Source organism: Sprattus sprattus (genome assembly GCF_963457725.1).
Source record: "Sprattus sprattus genome assembly, chromosome: 6".
NCBI classification, from domain to species: domain Eukaryota; kingdom Metazoa; phylum Chordata; class Actinopteri; order Clupeiformes; family Clupeidae; genus Sprattus; species Sprattus sprattus.
The window spans coordinates 35,275,555-35,303,542 of record NC_137925.1 but is presented as its reverse complement, the minus strand read 5'-3'; the positions used below and the strand labels follow the sequence as shown (position 1 = coordinate 35,303,542).

General features: G+C 41.4%; 1 protein-coding gene across 1 annotated transcript in view; it reads right to left on the bottom strand.

Annotated features, from left to right (window-relative positions):
- LOC308366464 (organic cation/carnitine transporter 2-like) overlaps nucleotides 1-16,100 on the bottom strand; it is a gene marked incomplete at both ends in the record, with an annotated part of 28,716 nt that extends 12,616 nt beyond the window's left edge. The window contains 4 exons of the mRNA XM_080840176.1: nucleotides 9,172-9,343; nucleotides 9,481-9,635; nucleotides 12,577-12,680; nucleotides 15,741-16,100. Of these exons, the coding sequence (XP_080696302.1) occupies nucleotides 9,172-9,343; nucleotides 9,481-9,635; nucleotides 12,577-12,680; nucleotides 15,741-16,100 (791 nt within the window). The remainder of the gene's footprint in view (nucleotides 1-9,171; nucleotides 9,344-9,480; nucleotides 9,636-12,576; nucleotides 12,681-15,740) is intronic.
- Nucleotides 16,101-27,988: the final 11,888 nt, after the last annotated feature.

The window sequence follows — 27,988 nt, the reverse complement described above, 5'->3', positions numbered from 1 at the left end:
CTCGAAATTGGGCTGGCCATGACAGGGTCCTGATCTGGTGATACTCCATCCACACCTTTACTGGCCTGGCTGTGTGGCATGGAGCATTGCCCTGCTGGAAAAAACATTTCTCAGAGTTGGGGAACATTGTCAGAGCTAAAGGAAGCAAGTTTTTCTTCCGGGACAACGTTGTACTTTGCCTGGCTGAGGTTTGTAAAAGACCATAAGGATTGAAAAAAGCGGACTGGAGGGTCTTCTAGTTCGTCTTCTCTGATGAGTCCAATTTTCAGCTTTGCCCAACACATGGTCGTCTGATGGTTAGACGGAGACCTGGAGAGGCCTACAAGCCAGAGAGTCTTGCACCTACTGTGAAATCGGACTCATCAGAGAAGACGAACTTAGAAGAACCTCCAGTCCGCTTTTTCAATCCTTATGGTCTTTTACAAACCTCAGCCAGGCAAAGTACAACGTTGTCCCGGAAGAAAAACTTGCTTCATTTTGCTCTGACAATGTTCCCCAACTCTGAGAAGTGTTTTTTCCAGCAGGGCAATGCTCCATGCCACACAGCCAGGCCAGTAAAGGTGTGGATGGAGTACCACCAGATCAGGACCCTGTCATGGCCAGCCCAATTTCGAGACCTGAATCCCATAAAAAACCTCTGAAATGTGATCAAGAGGAAGATGGATGGTCACAAGCCATGAAAAGAAGCCGAGCTGCTTGAATTCTTGCGCCAGGAGTAGCATAAAGTCACCCAACGGCAATGTGAAAGACTGGTGGAGAGTATGCCAAGACACATGAAAGCTGTGATTTTAAATCAAGGTTATTCCACCAAATATTGATTTCTGAACTCTTCCTAAGTGTAAGCATTAGTATTGTGTAGTTTAAAAATGAATATGAGCTTGTTTTCTTTGCATTATTCGAGATCTGAAGACACTGCATCAATTTTGCTATTTTGACCAATTGTCATTTTTCTGCAAATAAATGATCTAAATGACAATATTTTTATTTGAAATTTGGTAGGAATGTTGCCAGTAGGTTATAGAATAAAACTAAAATGTACATTTTACTTTAACACATACCAATAAATAGTAAAACCAGAGAAACTGATAATTTTGAAGTGGTCTCTTAATTTTTTCCGCGGCTGTATATGTCGTTCACTAATTTGCTTGCCGGTCTTGTAAAGTTACTGTAATACATATTTTGCTAGCTTGCTAAGGGCGCTCAGTCAGAACCGTTAACAATCAGAAAAAAACAACCGGGAAATGTTGGTAGTGCTTACACACGTCAGTTTAATATTCGGAACAACCGTCATGTACTTTGTGTGGTCTATATTATAATAGCATACATATAATAATGATTGAGTAGAATATAATATTTTGTGTTGAAATGTCGCCGTTTCCAAAAGCTGGTTCTCTTGACCGGTCTTCCCATTTAATGTAGTGTCATGATACATGACATGATAGCCTGTTAGAGGGGATGGAATGTATTTTGCTAGCTTGCTAAGGGCGCTCAGTCATTCTACAGACATCCTCGGATTTGTATCATTATAGTCATACAAATAATGAATACGATAATATTTGTATTATAACTTTCATTAAATTGATTGAAAATGTACGGTAACTGTTACTGTTGTTCCGAATATTAAACCGACGAATATGTTAGCACAACCAACATTTCCCAGGTTTTGTTTGCCTGATTGTTAAGGGGAAAAACCGAAATGTTGGCAGCCCTAACATATTCGTCAGTTTAATATTCGGAATAACAGTAACCGTACATATTCAATCAATTTAATGAAAACTATACCAATATTATCGTGTTCATTATTTGTATTACTTGAATTATACAAATCCGAGGATGCCTGTAGAATTGATGTGAACAATCACCAACGATTTCTCCAAAAATGTAAACTGTATGATTTTTTTTTTTTTTTAGATTTTTCACACTTTGTGACTCTTTCTCTCTTTCTTTTTTTTCTTGCAGATTTTAAATGCAGTGGCAGTGCAAGCTCGTGGATACGCAACAAGGAATCGAGGTTTGCTTATTAAACACTATAGACTAAATCATGATTCCTTTGTAAGAAACCATGCACTTCCAGACATAGCTACTCCAAATTCTGTTCCATTGCTCTGTTTAAATCCTTGTACAGTATTCTGTTCGGTTCATGCATGATTCAGGTACAAAAAGACAGTTGTTGTGAAGAGGTGGGATTATTTGGACATAAATTTAATAGATTGAGCATCAACGTACACTTTTCCCCTCATCATGTAATTGCATTGCGCTTAAAATTAATTGATCTTCAATGCACTTATACATAGGTCTGTTTCATTCATACAAACTTTTCTAACTTATTGCCTGTGCACATTACTGTATTTTATTGTTGTTCAGTTTCAAGCCGTCTCACAATGAGGAGGTGACTCGTGCGGTCATTCAGACCCTTGTGGATTCGGGGGAGAACTGGGGAAAGGAGAGCCTAATAAGAAGTAAGATACTGTTACTGTTAAACATCTATAACTTTGCAATTATTTGGTTTTCTGTGCTTTGTAGTCAAGTTTTTTTATTGTCGGATGCACAGTACAACAGAGTCGGACTGGGCACTGAAATTCTTAGGACAGGACACCGCTCCACAACTAACATAACATAACATAACTTAGTTTTGCTGATGTTGAGAGAGAGGTTATTGTATTCTGTTTTATTCATTGGTTTGTTTCAAACAGGAGCCTGCAACAGGTACTTTGAAAACTTAAAAAGTCAGCGGAAAATGGACCTGGTGGGGAGGACAGAGGAAGTGAGGAGAAAAAAACTTCTCCGAAGCAGGCGAGAGCGGGTACGTGGCATGAAGTGAAATAAAAAAATATCACCCCATCTGAAAAGGAGTCAATTTTCATCCACACTAGGCTTTCATGTAAACTGAGTCTACTCTAGTTACTATTTGGTCTTGACGTTGCTTGACACTATGTCTCTTTCTTTTGCAGCTTTTCCAGAAACGCCTGCTGGCGGCGCGGGATCTGCTGGCACCAGAAGAACACCTGTTCTTCAAGGAGGCAGACGCCAGCTTCATGTCTGATGAGGAGAGTGATGAAGAGGACAAGCTTAAAATCAACGTCCTGCCTTCCAGGTGGAGGTGCGCTCGGCTGAGCCGCCTCACCCTGCGCGGCCAGCAGGCGCTCGAAAGCAATGGCCGGAGGGGCGGGCCATACCAGGCGGCGAGTGACAGAGGGGCCACTTCTCTACAAGGAGCCCTCCAGCCCAAAAAGAGGCCTATGTTGAGAATTAAAATAAAAAAAATTAAATAATATTGTTTTTGTTGTCATAGTGTGTAACTTAGTACCAATCAGTCATAGAGGTTATAGATGGGTCATGAATATCCTAACCGTAGTCACTTGAGCAACTTTGTTTATAGGTTAAGAAGGAGGATTTACTGTTTATATGGTAGACTTTGGCCAAATGGTGCTTCATTACAACTTCAACATGGATAATTGAAGATTAAGATTTAAAGGATATAATGTTTTATATGATAAAAGGGTTGATACATGCCGATTTATTATTTAAATACTGCAATGTTAAACATAATATACTACTTAAAACAGGCATGAGATAAATGCCAATAGACATTCGGGTCCTGAAGCTTTTTGGATCGCGCCGTGCGCGCGGCCCGAGCCATGCTGTGGGTATACGGAGTTAAACACCCACGGAAACGATGACTGTCAGGAGCGTTTCCGTGCATAATATTAGATACACGGGCGATTTCTGGTGAGTATCCGGGGTCCGGATTGGTCGCGTGTGACACAGTCCCATTCCGGAGTCAAAACATGCTCCGGATATGAGAATTGAGACTAACGTTTCCAGCGTGTTTCTGTCCGGATTTTTCCGGAAAGTCTAAATATCAGGTAGTCTCACGTTATTAAGATCTCCGGAAATAAGGCGTTTTAGCCCAGTGCATGCTGAACGTGTGTCGTCTCATCTGGAGAAAAAATGAGAATGTCATCTAGGTACACAAAAACCTCTCGGAGGACATCATTGACCAGAGCCTGGAACACAGCTGGGGCATTGGTTAATCCAAAGGGCATCACAAGGTACTCATAGTGGCCACTAGGAGTGTTGAAGGCAGTCTTCCATTCGTCCCCCTCCCTTATCCTCACCAGATGATATGCGTTTCTTAGATCCAGTTTGGTGAAGATCTTGGCGTTCCCCAACAACTCAAAAGCAGAGGACATCAAAGGGAGAGGATACCTGTTCTTGATGGTGATGTCGTTAAGCCCTCTGTAGTCAATGCAGGGACGAAGAGACTTATCCTTCTTGTCGACAAAAAAGAATCCTGCACCGGCAGGAGAAGAGGATGGACGAATGAGTCCCGTAGACAGGATTCAATGTATTTCCTCATGGTCTCTACCTCTGGTGTAGACAAGGAATACAGGCGCCCCCTAGGAGGTGAAGTACCTGGTAACAGATTAATGGCACAGTCATAAGGTCGGTGAGGAGGTAGAGCAGAGGCCCGGGTCTTATTGAAAACCTCCTTGAAGTCGAGGTAGCACGGAGGAACCCCGGAGAGATCCGGGAAGTCGGAGTCCAGCGATGCTGGTTCAGAAGTAGCAGAGCTGCCTGGAACCGCAGTGAGTCCAAGGCTGATAGGAGACAATACATCAGAAATGTGGTAGCCCTCTGAGGTAGCTACTGAAGAGGAGCAGGTGACAGAGCACCTCTTGTCCCAACCCAATATTCTCCCTGTGGACCAGTCAATGTGAGGGTTATGCTTTGACAGCCATGGGAAACCCAGAATGAGAGGGTGTGATGGAGAGTTAAGGAGATAGAAACTCAGACTCTCTGTGTGATCCTTAGAAATAGTCAATTTGATAGGACAGGTGCGGTGAGTCACCCTACACAGTAGGCGTCCATCCAGAGCGTGAGCTTCTAACGGCTTGGGAAGAGAAATTAATTCAATCTCTAATCTTTTAGCTAATCTCAAATCGATAAAACTCTCATCAGCTCCAGAGTTTACTAAAACAGGGTGAGTAACAGTCTGAGAAGGAGTTATAAGCTGTGCCTGAATAACAGGCCGAAATGAAGAAAATGTAGTGTGGCTTACCAGTGCATTCCTTACGAAAGTCTGGCTCTTTAATGGGCATGCCGAGATGAAGTGGCCCCTCTCCCCGCAGTAGATGCACTTCCCCTCACGTATCCGACGTTGGCGTTCTTCTGCAGTGAGTCTGGTCCGACCCAACTGCATAGGTTCCTCCAAATCCACGTGAGGCGCTGGTGAGCCGGCAATAGGACTGGGCCGAGCGGAAGATCTCCAGGAACCACGAGAATCAGTCGCCGGACCCCTCTGGAACAGAGGGAAGACCTGCTGCTTGGATCTCTCTCTCTCTCGCAACTTAATCCGGTTCTCGATCATGTTGACGAGGGCGATGAGGGAGTCCAGGTCTTTTGGCATCTCGAGGGCTGTCAAGTGATCCCTTATATGATCTGCTAGTCCACGCATAAAAGCGTCAAACAGGGACTCGTCATTCCAACCGCTCTCTGTTGCTAGAGTGCGAAACTCCATGGCATAAGTACTGACGCTCCTATTCCCCTGGCGTAAATCCATCAGGGATCTTGCTGCCTCTCTGCCATGAGGAAAATGGTCAAAAACTTTGCTAAGGGCCTCCGTAAACAACTGTACTGAAGCACAGATAGGGGTGTTTCTCGCCCACTCGACAGTCGCCCATTTCTCATCTCGGCCGGTAAGATAAGATATAATGTACGCGACCCGAGCGCGTTCGGTCAAAAATGATAGCGCCTGCATTTCAAAATGAAGCCCACATTGGACTAGAAAAGCCCGACAGTCACCAGACTCACCAGAAAACTTATCGGGGTGAGAGAGATGAAGTTGCTTTACATACGGCACCTGAACAGGCAGCGGAGCCGGAGCTGCGATGGGAGCTTGAGGCTGTCCGACAGGAGGAGGGTTAATCTGAGTCAACAGCTGTGCGAGCTGTGTAGACAGTAGGCCCACCTGGGTGGAAATCCCAGTCACCTCATTGCTGACATTTTGCAGAACCTCCTCGGTCTGCACGATCCTCTTTCCCTGAGTTTGCAGAGCCACACGCACCGCCTCCATGTCGGCTGGATCCATACTGGCCAGTTCGTACTGTAATGCTTTCAGTTGCGACTGTGGATCCAAACGCACGACAAGACAGAGGTATGTGCAATATAATTCTTTTACTGAGATTTGTACACGTAACGGCAGTCCATAAACAAGTACACAATCAGAGTTCGTAGTTATAACAGTCCAGGGTCGGTACACAGGCAGGCAGTCGATGTTGAGGCACAGTATCCAGACAGGGGAAAGGCAGAGGCGTGATCCGTTGAACGTACGGTAGAGTTCGGTACACGGGTAGTCAGTCCAAGATGAGGCAGGGTATCCGGAAAGGGGAAAGGCAGAGACGTAATCCGTTAGGCAATCCAAGGTCGGCAACAAGAGAACAAAGAACACTGAAAAACACTGGAACTCTAGAGACATAAAGAAACTAAGACGAACTGGCAACGAGAGACAGGGACACACAGACTATATACACACAAGGTGATGAGGGACAGGTGACAACAATCATGACTGGACAGGTGACAACAATCATGACGAGACAGACAATCAACAGAGCGGCGCACACACAAGGGTAGGGCGTGACGTGTCTGAAACGAGAGGAGAGATGAGTAAACAAACACAACACAGAACATGACAACACTGGGGGAACATAAACTATCTAACAGGGCGAGACTTGACAATGAAAGAGCTTAGAGGTACTCACAACTCACTAATGGCTCTTAAAAAAGCACCATTATTTATCTCAGGGATACATTTGGATAAAGGGTTCAGGTATCAGAACATAATACACATGGAGTGTCACGGCCAGAGATCAAACCCAGGTCTCAAGATTGACAAGCAACTGAGCTACCGGATAACATCTCTATCTTACATCTCTAACCAGGCAAAAAGTCACAGAATCTAAAAAGCTCAGAAGATGGCAGAATCCAAATCCAACAATATCCAAACAGAAAAGAAAACGGGAAGTTCCACGGATGAAAAATACAGTTAGGTCCATAAATCCAGAAAACAAAGCAGTTCAGAACCAGTCAGACAAGGGTAGTCCAAAAAGAGTTGACCAGAGGAAAAGGCAGAGTCACAAAAAACCTCCGATTCCATGCAGGGACTTCGGCTTTGGTCTGGACTTGGGTCAAATAAATCAAGGGCTACAAAGACCAAGCAGAGAGCATGACAGGAAACTGGTTGAATTACACATATACAGTGCCACTTGAAAGTATGTGAACCCCTTGAGGACTTCAGCGTTTTCTGTTGTTTTACCATGATTTATCATTTTTTTATCACCAATTTTCCATAGATGAAATGTCAGGTTTATGTTTATCATTTGCATGTAGTTGTTTAGAGGAAATTGTTTGAGAAGCTGAAAAACTACATGAAACATGGAATTAGTCCATTTCAAAAGTAAGTGAACCCCCAGCTGAATTGATAAAGTCAAGCAGGTACCAGATTCAGTGAAACTTATTTGGGTGAATAATTAGTCAATTGAGCAAACCGATCATCTGAGACATCCTTAGGGAAAGGTTTGGGCCATACAGATTAAAAGAGAGAGGAAACCAACCAAACTACTGTAGTGCCAAGGTGTACCCACACAGATCAACAATGCCGAGAGGAAACGAGATATCCGAGAACATCAGGAAGAAGGTACTGACAGCCCATCAGTCTTGGGAAAGCTATAAGACCATCTCCAAAAGATTCCAGCTCCATCCATCCATCCAAGACAAATCATTTTGAAATGGAGGGTATTCAACATGACCGCATCTCTGCCTAGAAGTGGACGCCCATCAAGACCATCACCAAGAAGCACCAGAAGAAGAATAAATCAGGTAAAAGTCAACCCACACATCACCTCTAAAGAGTTTCGGACCTCTCTGGCAGCATCTGGGGTAAATGTACATGGGTCTACAATCAGACGAAAATTGTTGGTTTTGATCGTGACAAAATAATTCTATCTCGGACTCATCTGTTTAAAGAAGGGACTTCCAGAAGGCCTTTGGTTTATCCAAGTGCTCTCGGGCAAAGTTGAAACGGGCAGTTTTGTTCTTTCTTGAGAGCAGAGGCTTCCTTCTAGCAACCCGATCATGAATGTCATGTCTATTCAATTTTCGTCTGATTGTAGACCCATGTACATTTACCCCAGATGCTGCCAGAGAGGTCTGAAACTCTTTAGAGGTGATGTGTGGGTTGACTTTTACCTGATTTATTCTTCTTCTGGTGCTTCTTGGTGATGGTCTTGATGGGCGTCCACTTCTAGGCAGAGATGCGGCCATGTTGAATGCCCTCCATTTCTAAATTATTTGTCTTGGATGGATGGATGGAGCTGGAATCTTTTGGAGATGGTCTTATAGCTTTCCCAAGACTGATGGGCTGTCAGAACCTTCTTCCTGATGTTCTCGGATATCTCGTTTCCTTTCGGCATTGTTGATCTGTGTGGGTACACCTTGGCACTACAGTAGTTTGGTTGGTTTCCTCCCTCTTTTAATCTGTGTTGCCCAAACCTTTCCCTAAGGATGTCTCAGATGATCGGTTTGCTTAATTGACTAATTAAGCACCCAAATAAGTTTCACTGAATCTGTTACCTGCTTGACTTTACAAATTCAGCTGGGGGTTCACTTACTTTTGAAATGGACTAATTCCATGTTTCATGTAGTCTTTTGGCTACTCAAACAATTCCCTCTAAAAAAAGTACATGCAAATGATAAACATAAACCTGACATTCCTTCTATGGAAAATTGGTGATGGAAAAAAATGAAAAATCATGGTAAAACAACAGAAAACTCCTAAGTGGTCAAGGGGTTCACATACTTTAAAGTGGCACTGTACAATGATTAAATCATGTCATGTGACGCTGATAATGACACTGAGGTGAGGTGAACAACAAGAAGGTGACCAAATAAGTCCAAATAAGTCCAAAACCATGACACAGAGTTGGTAATATGGGTGTGATGCAATGCATAGTTCAACAACATATGCAATATAAATACAAACAGTACATTTGATAATCGAGAGTTTCAGGAAGCTGTACAAATTACGTGTACTATGGAAGTACTCTTTAAGTAACTGAACTTCATAATGCACATTCATATAGTATGTGTGTGTGTTTGTGTGTATAAACTTACCACCACAGGGGAATATAAAGAAATCCCAGGAGAGACAGTGCTAACTGTAGGGTCCTCCAGCTCCGGATGAAGTATGCAAAGAGTGGCAGAATGGCGTAGCCAATGGCGTAGCATGAACAGACTCCCAGAATTCCAAAGCTCATGCGGGAGGACTTACTGAGGAGCTCTGCACCTGACAGTGGTAGAAATTTAATTTAGGCAGGTATTAAAGGACGTTGTATCATATTAATAAATAATACATTTCTCAAGCATTCCCAGAAGGCAAAACATGATGAATGAGACCAATACAGACATGACAGTTTAACCAACCAAGTATGAAGGCAGTACAGTAATTGGCAACGCCCATCATTCCCACAAAAAAGTACACCACACAGAACATTTCCCAACTGTTGGAGGCGGTCAGGACCAAGCTGAAGACCGTCAGCAAGGCCTTGCTGGAAAAGAAGGTGAGCTTCCTGCCATACCTGAGGAGGAATGTCAAATGAGAAATAAATTGCAGGTCTTTAATCATTGACTGCTTACAGATACAACCCCAAATCAGAAAAAGTTGGGAGAGTATTACAGTGATTTGTAAATTCTCTTAAAAATTACATTGAAAACAATACAACAGCACATTATTTGATGTATTACCTCATGAATTAAATATTTTTTTCAAAATAAACACTGTTCGTTTTTCCTGCTACATATTTCCCAAAAAAGTTGGGACAGTAAAGCATTGACCACTTTGTTATGTTGCCATTACTTTTCCAACACTTAAGAGATTTAGGGACTGAAGACAAGTGATGAAGCGTTTCAGTTGAAACTTTGTCCCATTCTTCCTGCAAACAAGTCTTAATTAAGGTGTGTAATGGTACGGGGTCTTCGTTGTCGCATTTTGTGTTAAAATGTGTCACACATATTCCACAAGTCAGGACTGCAGGCAGGCCAGTCCAGCACCCACATACTCTTCTTTCTCAGTCATGCCTTTGAAATGAGAAGAATGCAGTTTTGTATTTTCTTGTTGAAATATGCATGGGCATCCCTGGAAAAGATGTCCTATTGAAGGCAGCATATGTTGCTCCAAAAGCCCTATGTACTTTTTGGCATTAATAGTGCCATCACAGAAGTTTAAGTTACCTTAACCAAGGGCACTGACACAACGCCATACCATGACAGACCCTGCCTTTTGGACTTGTTGCTGGTAACAGTCTGGATGGTCCCTTTTCTTCTTTGGACTTGATCACATGACGTCCATTTCTTCCCAAAAAAGACCTGATTTGTGTGACCTCAATACATGTTTCAACTGTGTGATGGTCCATCCCAGAAGCCTCTGTGCCCAGAGAAGTCAACGGCGCTTCTTGACACGGTTAACATAAGGTTTCCTTTTGGCACAGTAAAATGGCATTTGTGGATGTAACTACATATTGTAGTGCTTGACAAAGGTTTGCAAAAGTAATTCTGAGTCAATGTGGTTATATCACTTATTGATGAATGACGGTAACATCTATCTATAAATCCAGGAATCTCTGTGTGGGTGTCAGTCTGTCTAGGGCGTATCTCACTGACGGTAGTTACGTTAGTTATGAGATTTCGCATGTAGCTTACGCATGTCATGAACCTATGCATCCTTGATTTTGAAGATTTTTGAATGTATAGTTTGCGAGATATTTGTATTTTACCGTTTCCCGTAGGAAACAATGGGTTATCGTTTCCCGTCCCGTCTGCACTATGGGTAGTGACGTCACAATCAAACAATATACGCATAGTAACTATCCTGCCTTCACTCAAAGTTCAGAATACCGTTGGATACGAGGAGGTCCGCATTCAAATTCTTCTTGGTGAACAGATACAGACTTTTGCTCAGGTAATCTTAAGACAGTGATTGATTTGATCTATTCGTTTATTTTTAAGCTTCTTTATATTAAGTTTCAAAGTAATGTAGCTTACGCATGTCATGAACCTGTGCATCCTTGATTTTGAAGATTTTTGAATTCATAGTTCGCGAGATATTTGTATTTTACCGTTTGTCGTAGCCTACGGTGCAAACCCATGTCACCGTTGTAGCGATGTAGTCTACTCCACTCTTGCGTTGTGATTTTGATTGGCACCCAGCCTTTTATTCATACACTCTGACAGGTTTAATGAACACAGAGCAAAGGCGATCACACACAGTATCTTCCGAATGACAGCCTCTCCCAGCCAGGGTAAATGCAAACTGAGGTTTATAATATTGCAATAATGAGAAAACGAAGTACAAACGAATTACAACAGATACATCGGGACACTTTTTTGTGAATGATGTCATAGTCATAGAACAGTCGTCGTCATAGATGTTACCCCCTACGGGCACTGCACTAGTTTCAATAAATTCAGCAACTCACACATTTGTTGGGAAACTGGCGATCCTCTGCCCATCTTTGCTCCTAAAGGACTAGGCCTTTCCTGGATTCTGCTTTTGTACCAAATCTTGATTAGACTGACCTTGACATTACTTGTTTCTAATTACATCATTATTTAATTATTCTACCTCATTACTACCCCTAAATTGCCCCACGTCCCAACTTTTTTGGGAATGTGTTGCAGGCCTGGATGGCAGGAATGGATGTATGTATATCTATAAAAATAAAATGAAATTGACCAGACAAAACATGAAATATTGTTCATACTGTTCATACATAAGTGTCCATACTGTCTGCAATGAATTACAAGTCAAGGTAAATGTATAAATCACTGCTTTCTTTTTTATTTGTGTTTTCCATACTGTCCCAACTTTTCTGATTTGGGGTTGTAGATCCAACTTACTGTAGTTTTCCAAATAACTAGTACTTATTCCAGAGCAATTAATTTATAACCATTTATTGTTCTTCTAGAAGCATCATAGAAGTTAGACTGAATGTTACCTCAGTCAGTGACTGCAGACTCACTAATATGGGGATGCTCTTTCTACCCTGCTTATAGGTATATTCTGTTAAATCTTTAAACAGGTTGTCAAAACCCCTGGGATTTGAAAGGACATTCAAATGAAGCAAACTGACATTAATAAGGTTTAAATCTAAACCTTGTATGGTTTTTAAGCACTTCTGGATACTGAAGAGAGGATATTGTAAGAGAAATCCTACATTTGTAAATCTAACTGAAACTAATGCTGAACATATGCTGTAGTTATGGCAGCATATCTCACATTTGGTCGAAGTATGGAGTGTTTTGGTTGATTGGTAGTTGTAGTGCATTTTGCACCAACAGTTAACTGATGTGCTGAGGTGTGTTCCTTTAAAAACCCACTGTGTGATGAGTTTTGAAAAAGTGGACATGGTAATGAGACAAGTGTGAAAATGATCAGAATAAATGAATGGCATTTATGAGTGACCTTCTTGTTTTCACAGATTCAAAGGAGATGAAACATTGTTTCCTGGATTTGTTCGATACCTGTCTGATGTGATGCCTGAACAAAATGATCCTGCCAGCACTCCAAGGAAAAATACAGTTAGGGTAAAGGGAGCTTTCCAAGCGTCATCGCACACCAGATTCCACTGTGGAAAAATATCGGGAAAATATCAGTTTACAGAAATGGCCACTAAGAATACTATATCCAGCAAAAACAATCAAATGTAATATACAATGTAATCCCATGGGCCAAGCCCCTACAAGTAAGATGCAAGTAGGCCATTTGTTTTCACCACTGACTCAGGCTAATAATGTTATTATCAGTGTCTGACAACATGGAGCGGATCCCTACGGAGATAGTCCTGTGTCTGTTTATTACTTTCCATTTCTTTTGGATTACCTCTATGCCAAATGTGCAAATGAAGACAACAGATAGAGAACTCAATAAGATGGCTTTTACCTAAGCGTATTCTGTAAGTCAACAGCACAGGGCTGGACTGGGGACATTTTTCAGGCCGGGCATTTTTAACCAAGAGCAGGCCACCACCAGGTATTGACGGGGAAAAATGTAAGCGCGCTGTGTGACAGCATGGGTTTTTTCCACAACTGCTTTTGACATGCGTACCCCTTAAGCCTTTTTGTCACACCATGAGTACCCCTTCACTCATGCAGTGACTATGCTGCACACATTCGTTAATTTATCCACATACCCCCTGCAGTTTGCTTGCGCACCTCAGGTGGTATGTACCACTTACCCCTTGTTGGGAATCACTGACTTAAACGATCAATGTGCACTAGGAGACACAAACATTTTAACACTATGAGAAGCTTTATGAAAAGTTCTCCCAAAATACTGTTATCGTAGGCTTATCAAAAGTATGATCTATTGACTGTAGGTCACATTACTATTTAGACATGTCATTTCTTTCAACCTTGTTACTTAAATTTAAGTAAAGGAATTATATTAAAACATATTAATTAACTTAATCTGATCCACTATGAGTGTTTCAAGTCAGCGTATTATTTTACCTCATCACAAAAGCAGCCTTTACATCATATCGCTCTTCTCGACTACCCTGTCAATGATGACATCTGTACAGTGGCGTAACGTGGTTACGACGGGCCCCGGTGCACGCTATTTTGAGGGGCCCTATAGTTACTTTGGCGTTCCCTATTACGCTAAACAAAGATGTTTGTAATCGATATGATTGTGACAGGTGTGTACACAAAGAACGAAATCTTGTTTAACTCGTTAGAAATGGTCAGAAAGTATCCTAGATAGCACTGTTTACGATAACCCTGATCTTAAAAATGACAGACGTCCCACATAACGTAATTAACTAATTTATTAAGAGGAACAGCAAACAATGTATTAACAATATTTACAAGAAGAAGTTTCAATAGGATATTTAAATTGTGTATAGAAGCAACGCAGACACGATGAAACTAACTAAATTATTAAACACAGACACACACGTTCTGTTTTCCATCCTCCTGGCCATGGTGCGGTCACGGATGGCCCGACACCTCTCACACTCAAAGTCCTCTTGCTCTTTGAAAGTAGACAGGACGCGCTCCGACTCGCGGTAACGTAAACACAGGGTCAAAGTGTGCTAAAGCGTTCTTAAAACACGGATGACAAGCGACACACCTGCTTTACCCACATCTGAAAAACACATAATGAAACGGGTGCTCCACTGCGACTTGTTAAAGGGGGCATGGCAGCCCATCAAATACCCTTGTACTACTCACCTATTTGAATGGCATTCGACGAGCCTTGCGTGCTAGCAGGAGGGTCGTGCTAGCAGCAGGGTCGTCCGTAGCACTAGCAGACTCCACGGACTGGCGAACGTTTGTTGAAAAATCAAAATAATCTAATTTGGGTAGCTTTGCCACCTTCTCCTGCAGCTCGTTTCTCTCTTGCCTTTTCTTACTGTCACTTTTGTGTTTATAAGACATTTTCAATAGACTCGTGTAGTGTAGCCTTCACAATAGGGTATAGCAGTCTTGCTCCTTTGCTATTGACAGTTAGCAGCCTTAATGTCACTCTGTTACCTTTCTCGCGAGACGAATATTTAAATGATCTGGTCCATTAACAGTGTTAAACATGTTACCCAGAAATCCCCATTGCAAATCTGAAATTCTGAATGACAAAATACCAAAGAAAATAACTTATTCGTTTCATTGAATCGTTTTTCTTTATTGTTTCTTCAGTGTGTAGGTTAATCATGTGCTGTTGTTCTAAATTGCTACTATTTTTTTTGCAAAAATAATACACACCATGACAAAGATACGTACGGTATTATAGTATAAATAGTTGTCGAGACATCTACTTCTTAAACTAAGGTAGTTAGCGCTGATAACTTTAGCTAAAGTAATTGAAGGCCAGGGCCCGCGGGCAGATCTGCCTGTTTAACTTAAATTGGAGTTAATGTGGCCTGCATTGAAGTTAACGTGGCCTGCTCCGTTAGACGCGAGTTTGGCATGAATAAAACAAAATAATAAAAGGCTTCAGGCCACCGGGCATTTGCCCGCCATGCCCTATGCCCAATCCAGCGGTGCAACAGCACAATGTAACCTTAGAAAAGAAAATGAGGATACCAAGTTTAAAAAATTAAACCTGCCCTTTACTCTTTACTGTTTTTTAAAGAAAAAACTGCTTGTCATTATGCACATTTAGCATACAGACCTACAATGAAAGTGCACAACACCACAGTTTACGAAGCATAGGCTAATTAAAAAATTGAGTCAGCCTCTTTTACAAGATGTGTGTTCTTTTTTTGTTGTTACAACATAGATTTTGAACATCCACAGTATTTTAATGAATCATGTGTCCACTTAGATGTGTCCACTTTAAGTTCATGTCAAAGAGTAGAAAACCTTAAAGTAAATATTGACCGTAGGCCTGCGGGTTCTAAATTAAAATATAGGGGTGAACCTACACAGTAGTAAAGTATAGTAGTATAGTTTAAATATGTTGTTTGAGTGTTGTAGTGATAGTCGCGGTAACAGTGCATATTTTACTTACTTACTTACTTACTTATTATCTAGTCAAACCTGCTTTGTGAATAAACAGATAGTTACTCACAATTAAACAATTAAACTGCCACAAACATATTTCGTTCAGGGGCTTGTGTTTTATATACACACGATCATCCTAGTTAGATTGATTAGAAACGAGAGGTCATTTAACCTCGCAGCCTCACCTCAGTTACAATGGTGGACACGTATCTCTCCTTGCTGAACACCCAGCCATCCAGACAGCCCTCTGTGTCATTACTGAACACAGCATCAGAGTCCCCCTGTTCAGTGTAGCGTCTGCAGCGACTCAGGATGATCTCTCCTTTCACTTCCTCAGTTGGGATGGACAGATTGTAGCCCAGTCCTCCATAGCTACTGTTCAAGAATGGAAGCCTGCAGTGGTGAGGAGGAATGTCAGCCAGGAAAACCATGGATAATGCCACATACCCACTGGGGATAGCATTGAGGCTCAGGAGGATGTAAATGAGTCTTTGAAAAGGCCCCCACTCCCCTAAAATTGCAATTATTTCTTCATAATCCCTCATCGTGTAATTTTAATGAAAAGAATTTAAAGGCATCAGAAGCACACCATGCGTGTGGAATTTCTTTGACAGAGACTAAGACCACTCGACTATAAAACCTTTGCCCACAAGTATGGGAAGAGACAAGGGGTGGAGTTTTTACTGGGTTCAAAATGATCATCTAGATAAGACCTTCACACATTCTGCCCTCTGGTCATGAAACTATTGGCTATTACACGGAAACCAACGTAATGGCAATAATATGAACGTATGCATCCAAATAATGCTAAGCATGGGATATTACAGGCATGTACATGTACATGTAAAAAGATTCACAATCCTGTTTACAGTCTAAAGTAGATTTTCAAGGTGCTTTATCTGTCCAAGAAGTATTTACAAAAGTCTTGTTGAGTTTTGTGGAATGCTGGCTGTGAATGAACTTTTGTCATTGTGTAGAATATAGGAGATTGTAATTTGAGATAGCAATATCTGGTTCTCAAAAGGCTCCCATAACATTCAGACCACAGAGCCAGAGAGAAAGCGGAATAACTGAAACGTCTGGAACAGGAAAATCCAGTTGATCTATCTTTATAAGTTTTTTTAGTTGGCAGTTCATACCTGAATGAAAAGAGACTTATTAATGTAAGGCATTCGTTTATGAGAGCAATCCGACCACTTCAATGTTAATTCGTTCATGGTTTGTGCAGTTTACCGTAGGCAACACTCTTCTCATCCTGAACCTCACTGCTAACGGCTCACTACATTATGTAACTAATATTAGTTAATACTTGATTGGTGTTAACTTCTCCTGAAGCAATGTTCACAGACCCCATTGCAGGCCAAAGGTACATCCCCTAAATACAGCTGTATTTGGATGACCCCAGTTAGTAAGATGTGCACACTGGTGACACAGACTACACAGAGATACACACACACAGGCACACAGAGATTAGACATTTACATAGTGAGACAATACAAGAAGGGGCACAAGCAAATACTCTTTCTACAGCCATTTTGTGTAGCATTACACTGAGACCATAATGTAGGTCTTTGTGTCTAATGTTTGACAGGAGAATATGAGTGTCCATAAAACAACGGACTGGTTGAATAATAAACACACACAAAAATTACTGAATGTCTTGAATCTTGTTTGTTTTTAAGACACCCTTTCAACTGATTACAATTCAGTCTTTGATAATTGATTGTCTTAACAGTTACATAGTATTTTTTGGCCCTTACGATGAATAATGCATGTCTGTTCATTGGTTACAGAGGACTGGATACACAGCTGGTCCCAACTGAAATGTGCTCAGTCTACTCAGGACAGCCTTCACCTCAGCTGTCTGGACTCTGATCTTTGGTAATCACCTGAGAAGACACAAGCCCCACTACCCATCCCCCTTTCTAGCACATAATCACTCCATGTGGAAATAGATGAGTGCAAAAACAACCAAGGAATTTGATCTACGGTTTATATTTCCCAACTTTTCATATTATGGAGGTTTGCTCAGTGAACAAGTGCCACTTGTTTCTGTGACAGACTGACACTACGGCAGCAAGAGCATTTTTAGCTAACTAGTTAGCATTAGACAGAAGATATAGTGGATCTTTTGTCAAATTAGCTTTGGCAGATTAGGTCAAGAAGTCATCTTTTTTGTGTGGTGTGTGAGATGTTCCTTGTGGTGTGTGAGACGTTCCTTGTGGTGTGTGAGACGTTGTGAGGAAGAAGCTGATAGCTGGGTTCATGGCTGTTGATGGGAGTGTTAGGTCATGAGTTTGTGAGACTGCTTTTGAAGTTAGGTTGTAATGGAATATTAATAAGCACGCTAAAGTTGAAGAATGGACCGGAGGCAGAGTCAGTTTTCTGGAGGTTGTATTTCAGCGTGGAGACCCCTCTCAGCTGTTGGTTCAAGAAAGGTCTAACCTGATAGCAGAATGCTATCGCATTTTATACATTCAGGTTACATTACAAAGGGAGAGGGGAGGGCCACGCCCTTTACGTGAGAGAAGGGGGGGGGGGGGTACAGTGAAAGGGTTCACCTATGGGGGGATGGGGATGCCAGGACACAAGGCCTCTAGCAGGAAGAGGGGGAGGGGGGGGTCACATGTCATTTGCATTTGGATCTCAGTGAGACAGACCTAGTACACATTTAGAGTGAGTTGTAGATACAGAGCAGTACACGTTTACCTATAATAATAACAATAATTCCAGTTCCATCATTCCCCCATTTGAGCATATATATGCTCACACAATAATAACCAGGCAACAGCCAATCAGGGCAGGACACATCGAAATATGTTACAGATAGGGATGATACAAATTAACAGTGGAATATCTATTTTGCAGTTCCATCAGTAGTTATCTTGTGAACACCCAGAGCCCACATGCAGAGTCCTTCTGCCATGTATTCTGGGTGGGTAGTCTCTACCATGGCAAGACGTGCTGAATCAGGAACACCAAGCACGTGGATGGCCAGTTGATGAGTTCAGGTTTCCATTGTGGTCACAGGGTTGTCAATAGTCCTTTTGTTTAGGCTGAGTGTGTGTAACTCTGAGGAGAGCTGGACAGTCCATGACCTCAGCCAAAAACGCCCCGGGACACAGGGAGGTTCTTAGATAGGGTGTGTTGATGTCTGCAGATGGGCAGGGGAGGGGTAATCTTCTCCTCGGAATTGAAGTGAATTGGGTAATCTCAGGGTCCTGAAATTCTTGGCTTCGGGTACTTATCAAGTCTCACATGAGAAACCAACAATAGCATGAGGTGTTTGGAGAACATTCAAGCATTTGCACTTGACTGGGATATGGGGGAGGGGGAGGGGTGTTTGGTAAGAGGTAATGCGAGACTACTTCATGAGTGAAGGCACATGGCATGGTAAAATAAAATGGAAAGACAAATAGCACAAGACTTTGACAAAATAAAATAAAAAGGAATACAGGTGGGACAAACAAAAGACAACATAAAATAGTGCAGATAAGTCACAACAAGCCTTCAAATCCCCTATATGATAGCTTGGAAGCTATCACCTTTGAAAAGTAAATAGAAGTTAAAGCAAGGCATTGTCAGCCTTAAATCATACCAGACAATAAACAAAGCAGTCAAAAGTCATATACCAGACAAAAAACAAAGCAGTCAAAAGTCATATAAACAAAACAGTCAAAAGTATGTCATTCTATATTCTCACTCAGTCAGTGAGTGGCATTGAGTCGTGTAAAGTCCATTCATTCATCGGCTGGCCAGCCCACACATACACACATGTACACACACGCGCGCTTGCGCAGTTGTTCGCTCAGAACACGCGTTTGACTGACTCGCAGGGAAACAAAGACAAGAGAAGTTAATAATCTGGTTAGAACATGTATGCAACACAGAGAGTTAGCAGAAGTCTGCTTCCTAACTACTCAATGGCATGATTTGACTATCAGACAGCGACAGCCCATTTGAACAGCAAGCTTGTTTGCTTTTACTTAAAAGGGGCCTTCCAACCTATTGTGGGCCCAGCTAATGTGTCTATACATTTACGTATGTTTTTCCGAAAAGGCATCGTATTCCCATGTACCTTAAACATATACACCCAGGATGAAGGCTTTGTTAAAAGTCTTCGCTCCTCTCCTGCTAACTGGCAAAGGTTAGATCAATTTAGACAATGGGCTAGATGGTGCTGTTTGAGTAGCTACTGATAGTCAAGGCTGCCCACTTTAAGAACAAAGACAACACAGATTGACGCACACAGGTTTACACAATGAACATGAAATAAGGGGCCGACAAACATATAGCACGCTGAAACAAACCAACTGAAACTGACTCGTCCTGGTCCTTATAATGAATAGTATAAGTCAATTATAGCGAACTTTTTCTATATGCAGAGGTTTCTTTGATGTGAGAGGTCCCTATTTCATCCGAACAGGTTCAAGTTAGCTATCCCGGTTTTAGAGCGTTCACGATGGTAGACTTCTAAGTCTGCACAGCGTTACAAACAAAGTCCACCGCTGCTCTTGGACGCACTAGTGTTGTCTAATCACATACGCCACTTAAACAAGTCCAACGCGGTGTTGTTTTAAAAACCCGCGTCTGAAAGCTTGTTCTGAGTATATATATTGGGACTAATCTTGAATTCCGAGGCCTTTACGCTGTTCGCTGCAGCGCCGGGTATATATATATAAACTACTTTACAAATGGTGTCTCTGTCTCACTCTCTCTCTTCCTCGCACACAGTCTCTCACTTCACACACACAATTTTCTCTGTCTCTCACTCTCCAAAATTCTGCACATAGAATTAGCGTAATTCGCTTACCCGTCTCCGTTCAAAGTTTTTGAAGCGTCGGCTTGTATTATCTGCTGTTTCATAGAGTTAATAACTCTCCGGGACGAAGGACCATCTAATGGAATATTAAAAGCACGCTAAAGTTGAAGAATGGACCGGAGGCAGAGTCAGTTCTCTGGAGGTTGTATTTCAGCGTGGAGACCCCTCTCAGCTGTTGGTTCAAGAAAGGTCTAACCTGATAGCAGAATGCTATCGCATTTTATACATTCAGGTTACATTACAAAGGGAGAGGGGAGGGCCACACCCTTTACGTGAGAGAAGGGGGGGGGGGGGGGTACAGTGAAAGGGTTCACCTATGGGGGGATGGGGATGCCAGGACACAAGGCCTCTAGCAGGAAGAGGGGGAGGGGGGGGGGTCACATGTCATTTGCATTTGGATCTCAGTGAGACAGACCTAGTACACATTTAGAGTGAGTTGTAGATACTGAGCAGTACATGTTTACCTATAATAATAACAATAATTCCAGTTCCATCAGTTGTATATTCTGGGAAGGTGATCCTCTGCTCCCCTTGGTGAAACAGCAGGTAAAAAGAGATTGAGAGAGCGAGTGTGTGCATGTGCAGGGGCGGAGCTGATGAACGGGCAAACCGGGCAGTTGCCCAGGGCCTCGGCCACCAGGGGGGCCTCGTCGTATTACCGATATTTTTTATTTTTTTGCTAATTAAAATTAATCACTTGTCATTGCAAAATAATGACAATTCATAATAAGCATGAAAAATTATTATTTTCTTTTCAGTATCAGCTTAAAATGTATCTTAATTCCATCATGGAACAAATTATTCCAGGTCACGTGACTTTTCTGTCACTGACAATTTTTCGTGTGGTGACGTTTGTGGTTGCAAAGTTAAGCGTGAAACGTTTTTTAAGTGGCAGCGAGAAAAGAAAGAGGAAAGGGCAGGATGAGAAGTTCAGGGAGAAATAAGTTTACCTAAGGTAACACACAATTTCCAATCAAGGAATTCGTCCGTGGAAGTGGAAGAAATATCTGATAATGTGTCGAGTTCATCTGATAATGTTTCAAGTGCTGCTAAGCCAAGTTTAGCGATTGCTAGCAGCAGCAGCAGACACACAGCTTGAAGTGACACCAACTAGCTCTGCCTGCCTTGCTCCTACAAACGGTGAGCCATCATGTACCACAGCTGCCCATATCAGAGACACTGTCACACCCGCACTGACGACACGCATGATACTGCCATGGTCATGAACACAGCTCAAGCACACCTGGCTGATAACAACAGCAGTGATGTCAACAATGTGAGTAACATCAATGGTGGTGATACAGTGATTAGTGAAGACCCCTATGGCGTGACAAATTAACAGATAGAGAGAGAATTGAAATGGTTAAAACAGTACCTGTACAAATTTGGAAGTTTCAGTTGAAAACATTCAGTAACAGAACTATACAGCATTAATCAAATGTTTTAACATTGTTTTGATAAAGTAATACAAAAGTTACCCTACACTGCACTCAAAACCCTCATAATTCAGATAATTTACAACTGTTTAATTGTTAAAGTCATATACTCACAATAAATGTCAGTTCCACATAACATGAAAACGATTTCTTTTTTTTGGGGGGGGGGGGGGGGGGGGGGGGCTCAACATTGTTCTTTGCCCAGGGCCTCCAATTTGCTAAAACCGCCCCTGTGTAGGTGTGTGTGTGGTTGAAAAAGCTGTTGAAAAAAAAGAAGCTGGATAGCAAAAGGTGATCATAAAGGCGATGTGGCCAAAGTGTTGGAGCCGGGTCTCTTGACAGACGTCCGTGGTGGTGAACCTTCCGTTCACTGTGAAGTGGATCCATCCATTGCCCAACACGCATACACACACATGGAGGAGGAGAGAGAGAGAGCACGAGGGTAGCCTGTGCTGGAAGAGTGGTGGTGTGGTGTGTGTGTGTGTGAGTGTGTGTGTGTGTGTCTATGTGTGTGTGTCTGTGTGTGTGTGTGTCTGTGTGTCTCTCTATGTGTGTGTCTGTGTCTGAGAGGGAGAGGTGTTTTGGGGAGGGACCTTTGTTTTGTTTATATAGATGGTATAAGAAGAATTTTTGGTTACCAAAGAATGTTCTCTTTTTTTTCCGTAACTTCATGCTTGATAGCCTTAAGCGCACACACAAGGAAAGGAATGTGTCTAAAATGGTAGAAGAAAGAAGAAGATAATAGAATACTATTTCTAAAATAATGATAGTGTTTTTTTTGTGCTGATCATCAGTGAATAGATATTGAAATATGAAACTGTATTATATCCTATCAGGTTGTTCCACAACCACCATACTGATGTAAGGCTCTTAGTGGCAGAGAATCCTTGGACTGTAAAACACAGATGGCCTTCTAGTTACAACTGCTATGCAATAATTAGGTGTGGGTCAGTTGTGAACAGATTATGCCTCTGATATCTTTGTCATGTTATTGGTTCATTTGAATGGTCTCAGTCCTGCAGCTGAATAGGGCCTCGTTTCCCGATAACGACGTATTTTAATGACCTACGTGGATTTTGGCGACATAGTAGACTCAATAACACTTTCTATTTACGAGCGTTTCCCGAACATCATCTTAAAGTCAGGTGCACAAGCGCCACTTGCACAAGTTCTTAAGTATCTCTTAGGGTGGAGGTCGCCTGTTCATCGATGTCAGACGAGTCGATTTTCTCACTCTCACTTGTGTATACATGGGTTTCTCGGCTACGTCATCACTGGTTGCGTGCGCAATCTCGAAAGAAATTAAGAAGCAAGATAACGTTGAAGTGGATGAGAAAGCTGTGGAGGAAGGCAACATGACAGGGAGTTGTTGTGTGGTGAACTGCTCTAACAGAGTTGGTAAGATGTTCAGTATACCTAGGAGGAAGCATCCGTTTGCCAGGAAAAATAAAATATCAAATCAAATCAAATATAGAAAAAGGCTCAACAATGTACAAGGTTACGTTTGGGAATATGTTGAGGGTGTGTGCAAGCATTCATGGCAACAGAATAGGGAACGGTAGGCTAAATAAGTAATAAACAATACATTTAAACTGGGCCTTCTGTATTCCTTTGTATTAGGGTAGATGGCTTTCTGCCGCGGATTTGCGCGCGCAGCCTTCAATGTTTGTATACAAGAAACCCATGTATAGGCTCATGAATGAAGTTCCAATATAACAAGTGTCGACATAAGAACAATACCTCAATAAATATATATAGGCTAGCGGGTGCCACCCTCTTGATTGATTTCCAGCCCGGCTACACAGTCAGAAAAGCCATCTCCTTAGTTCAATAACATATTATTTTGTATAATCTTTATTTTCAAATACTCAATATTCTTTATTTCTATTTTGATGGGAATAGGCAGGTGAAACAATGACATTCTCATGATGTGCTATACACAGAAACATCGTTTGGATTTCTTCTATAATAGGCCGAACGACGCCCCTGGTGGATTGCATCGCTAAGTGTGAAGTTACTACTGGTCCTGACCACACGTAGAATTCTTCTCAACGAAAGATAAACTTAAGATAAGTGTGGCGTCGGGAAACCGTTCTGCAACGTAGGATCCCTCTTACGACCGATTTCAAGTCCTTTTTCGCGTTCAGGAAACGAGGCCTAGATTAGTTTAACATAGATCTCAGAAACATAGGAATTCTGGTCTCTGTCGGCTGCAGGCAACTCCCCTCTAGAGGTGATAAACACCTCTATTCGTCCTCTCTGTGGGATCCCTATCAGTGTAATCACCAAATTCCATGTGACTAATTATTAAACACTGCTAACGCTATACATGAATGTTTGTACACACAGAAAAAGGATCAACAACCAGTTGTGTACTATATTTCCCTTCATGTAATGTCTGTAAATTAACAAAGAATTGATTGTTCAAATCCTTGATTGTGATTGGCTAAAAGCCGTTGTAAAATTCAGCATAACCTTACAAGTTGTCCTTATAACATTCTATGATAACATTCCATATTACCTTACCTGTTCTAAAATCAGCGCAAACCACGGCCTCTTGGGGCTTATGGCTTAAATACTTCAGGACTCCATTTAAGTGTTCCTCAGTCCAGTATTTAATTGTGAATTGCATTGACATATGATGCAAAGTAATGTGGCATTACAATTAATACACAGCTGAGGGTGCATGTCATTAACAGGAGCTCATCTGAAAAGCAAGAAACATATTGGCTCAAAAGCCAATCAATATACACCGCTCCCCTCTGTGTTGGCTGGAATGGTATAAGGATCAGTATAAGACACTTGAACTCTGGAGTTTGTATAGGCACCCCCAGAATGGACAGCTAGAGGACTTTGAGAAGAATTTCACAGAATTTGACAAAAAGTGTATTAAAAGAATGGCAGACTGCATCTCTCAGGGACCCAAAGGCATTACGGTGCCACCCCCATTGTAACTGAATGAGACACTTACATATAGTTGCAGTACAACAAAGCATTTGGGTAACCAAACCCAGGGATTTTGGACTAACCAGGAGCAAGGACGTGCCTATGGTGGTTACGGCCCTATTCAAACTGACTGCACTGTCTTTAACAGTGACGTGCGGTGAGGTTCGCAGCTGGTGAGGCACAGAAACCGGAAGTGATTGCGTCATTCCGATCTCTAGTTGTTTTAAAAAAATAGGAATGTATACATCATACATGCTTATGGTTTAAAAATTGTCGTTTCACCACAACTGAAAAAACGTTATGTTTTATTGTCTAATACTATTACTTTTAAACGATTATTATTATAAGAAGTTATGCGGCTCAATAGTCAACTGACTTTTACAATCGGTGTGGTAATTGAACTTTTACACCGTGTCAAATAAGATATTAATAGTTACAAGGTAGCGTATGTAGCCCTCCCACCAATGATATGGCTCATTTCAATTTGTCTAGTGAAAATATAAGCTTTTACACAACTCGGCAGTGATGGGCAGTAGCGTCACTACTTGTATCGACGCTACTAGCAAACTACATTTGTCAGTAGCTTGGCAGTAACGTCGCTATTTACAAAACCAAGTAACTTTTCAGTAGCTAAGCTCTTTTATTGATCAAGTACCGCAGTAGCGTCCTCGAAAGCTAGTTTATCCTGGACCTTTCTGATGTTCATTCATAACAATAATCAAACACAAAAATGAAGCAGTACGTCACTTTAGGCGAGACGAGTGAAAATAGATAGATAGATATCGTCATTTCAAGTACACCAGATGCTGCTCATACATTTAAAATTAATTCTCCCCTAATTTTAAATTGAATGAAATAGACGAAAGATGAAGGTATGCGAGGTCTTCTGCACTCATTTGTTTTCATCTGCGTTTGAATACCTGACTCAACAGCCATACCTTCAAAAGTACGTCACTTTATAAGAGACGAGTGAAACTTAATATGTTTTCATTGTAATCCAAAGAAAAAGTTCCTGTCAACGTCAATGACATCCAACACAAACATACGAACACATGAATTTCATCCATTCAACCGTTTTTATCTGACTGACAGTTGTGTTGATCACTAAAATTGCATTTACTTGGCATGCAGTTTGTTTAACTGAAAGTAGCTTCTTATGTATCAAACTTCTTTTGACAGGTGTATGTAACTTAGCTTGCTACTTTTTTTTTGAGTGGTAGCTTCTGTGTAGTGAAGCTGAATTTACTGTAGAGTAGCTGATAGCTTAGCTCACTACACATATCAAGTAGCTTGCCAAACACTGCAACTCGGACACTTGAATTCGAAGTTGAGAAAAAAACACTTACATATTTATTAACACAACGTATTAACAAGCAAACAGTTAAACACCACAGACATAGCACACAATACCAAAATGTTCTACTGACCGGTATAATTTAAAGTTGGTGCATTTCGTTGGAGCTCTTAACCGTCCATTTGAGGTGAAACCAAAGTAATCCACTCACGGCTCCCCTTACAGTTCAGTAGAAATCAGTTGTCCTTTTCATGAATATGTCCTGTTGGGAAACTTGAAACACTCCACTGCAAATGTCAATACCTTCTGTCCCGTCGTTTGAAGCAAACATTTTAGCTCCGCCATTGGTCTCCCATTATTAATTATTTCACTAGAGATGCTCCGATCAGGTTTTTTGGTGCCGATCACCGATCACTGAAATCAGTATCTGCCGATCCGATAAAACCGATCACTGATCACGGTGTCGATTGAAGCAATCTATTTATTGTGTAGCATTATTTATTAAATTAATTATTTTTAACAACATTGGTATTGTATTTTAAGTATTTAAATAACAAGACGAGAGAGTATCATGAATTGACAACCATCAACTTTATTGCAGGGAACGTGCAACATTCCAGTGTAGAAGATCTCACTTACTATAAAATGTCAAAATAATAATAAATAATAAATATTATTAGTAATAAAAATATAAATCTTTAAATGAATATCACAACAATAGAAGCACATATGCAACACTCCACTGTCTAGACGCTCTTGGAACTTAAAAATAGCTTTCCCGGGAATAGAGTAGAGTATTCAAACCTTACTTCTGATTAAGCAGCATCACTGGCAGATTTGCCTTGATAAATATAAGTATCTCAGCATTTTAGTCAACCTGCCATTAAAAAATGTTCGAATCCGAACCGAGCCCGACGTAATCAATTTCTCAACTGTTCATAGTACTAATGCCGCATTGACGTACGTTTTTTTTAAGAATATCCTGGCATTATTAAACTGGGGCATCAACAGTTAAATGCTCTCTCTCACAAACAAGCGCAGTTAAACGCACAAGCGTACACAATAAGGCCAATAAGCATATTTCAATTAAATTATCCACATTGCGAGAACGTTTAGTAAAATGTTGCGGCTCCTTTAAAAGGAAGGACAACGGTGACGCATAATTTGGATGTAGCGACAAACATTAATGTGCTGTAAAAAGTTTTTAGTTGTTGAATACTTTTATATTTTTGAGGCTTGAAAACCTAGTTTTGTCTTTGACCCTGTAACAGTGTTAACCAGTATGTGAGTAACGTGAGTTTTACTAAAGCATAGCGTGTGTAGCTATTTCATCCCGTTTGTTAACCTTTCCTGCTGTCTGTATCTAACCAGCAGCAGACGTAAAGGAAAGGGATTTAACCCCGAAGTTAAAAACATATAATCTACTTCGGCCGTGGAGCATTTTACTCCCCTGCAATCTCCAACTACGTTCAGATACAGGCAGCAGGAAAGGTTAACAAACGGAATGAAATAGCTACACATTACACACGGCATGCTTTAATAAAACTCACGTTTTATGCTACATCAACGGAGGCACAACAGACAAGTCTTACCATTGAAGATCTTTTAGCACGCCGACGTTCGTTCTAAAACTATCTATATCCAACCATCGGGGTTTAATCCATGTAGTTGTGGAGAACGAGAGTTGCATCAATCATATTCCTTTAAAACTTCACACTTCCTACATTTGACATATCCAACAGCCTAATAAGAATCTGCATCGTCTACTTAGCAGAAATATCTCCATACAGTAGATTTCCCTTCGTTTAGTATCATTTTAAACTCTCCAAATGACAGTTTCTCTTTAACTTACTCCGTGATGCCATTTAATCTGCCTCCACGGGGAACTGCTTTGGAGCAGGCGTTGCAAATTGCAAACGTATTATCTTTCTCCGA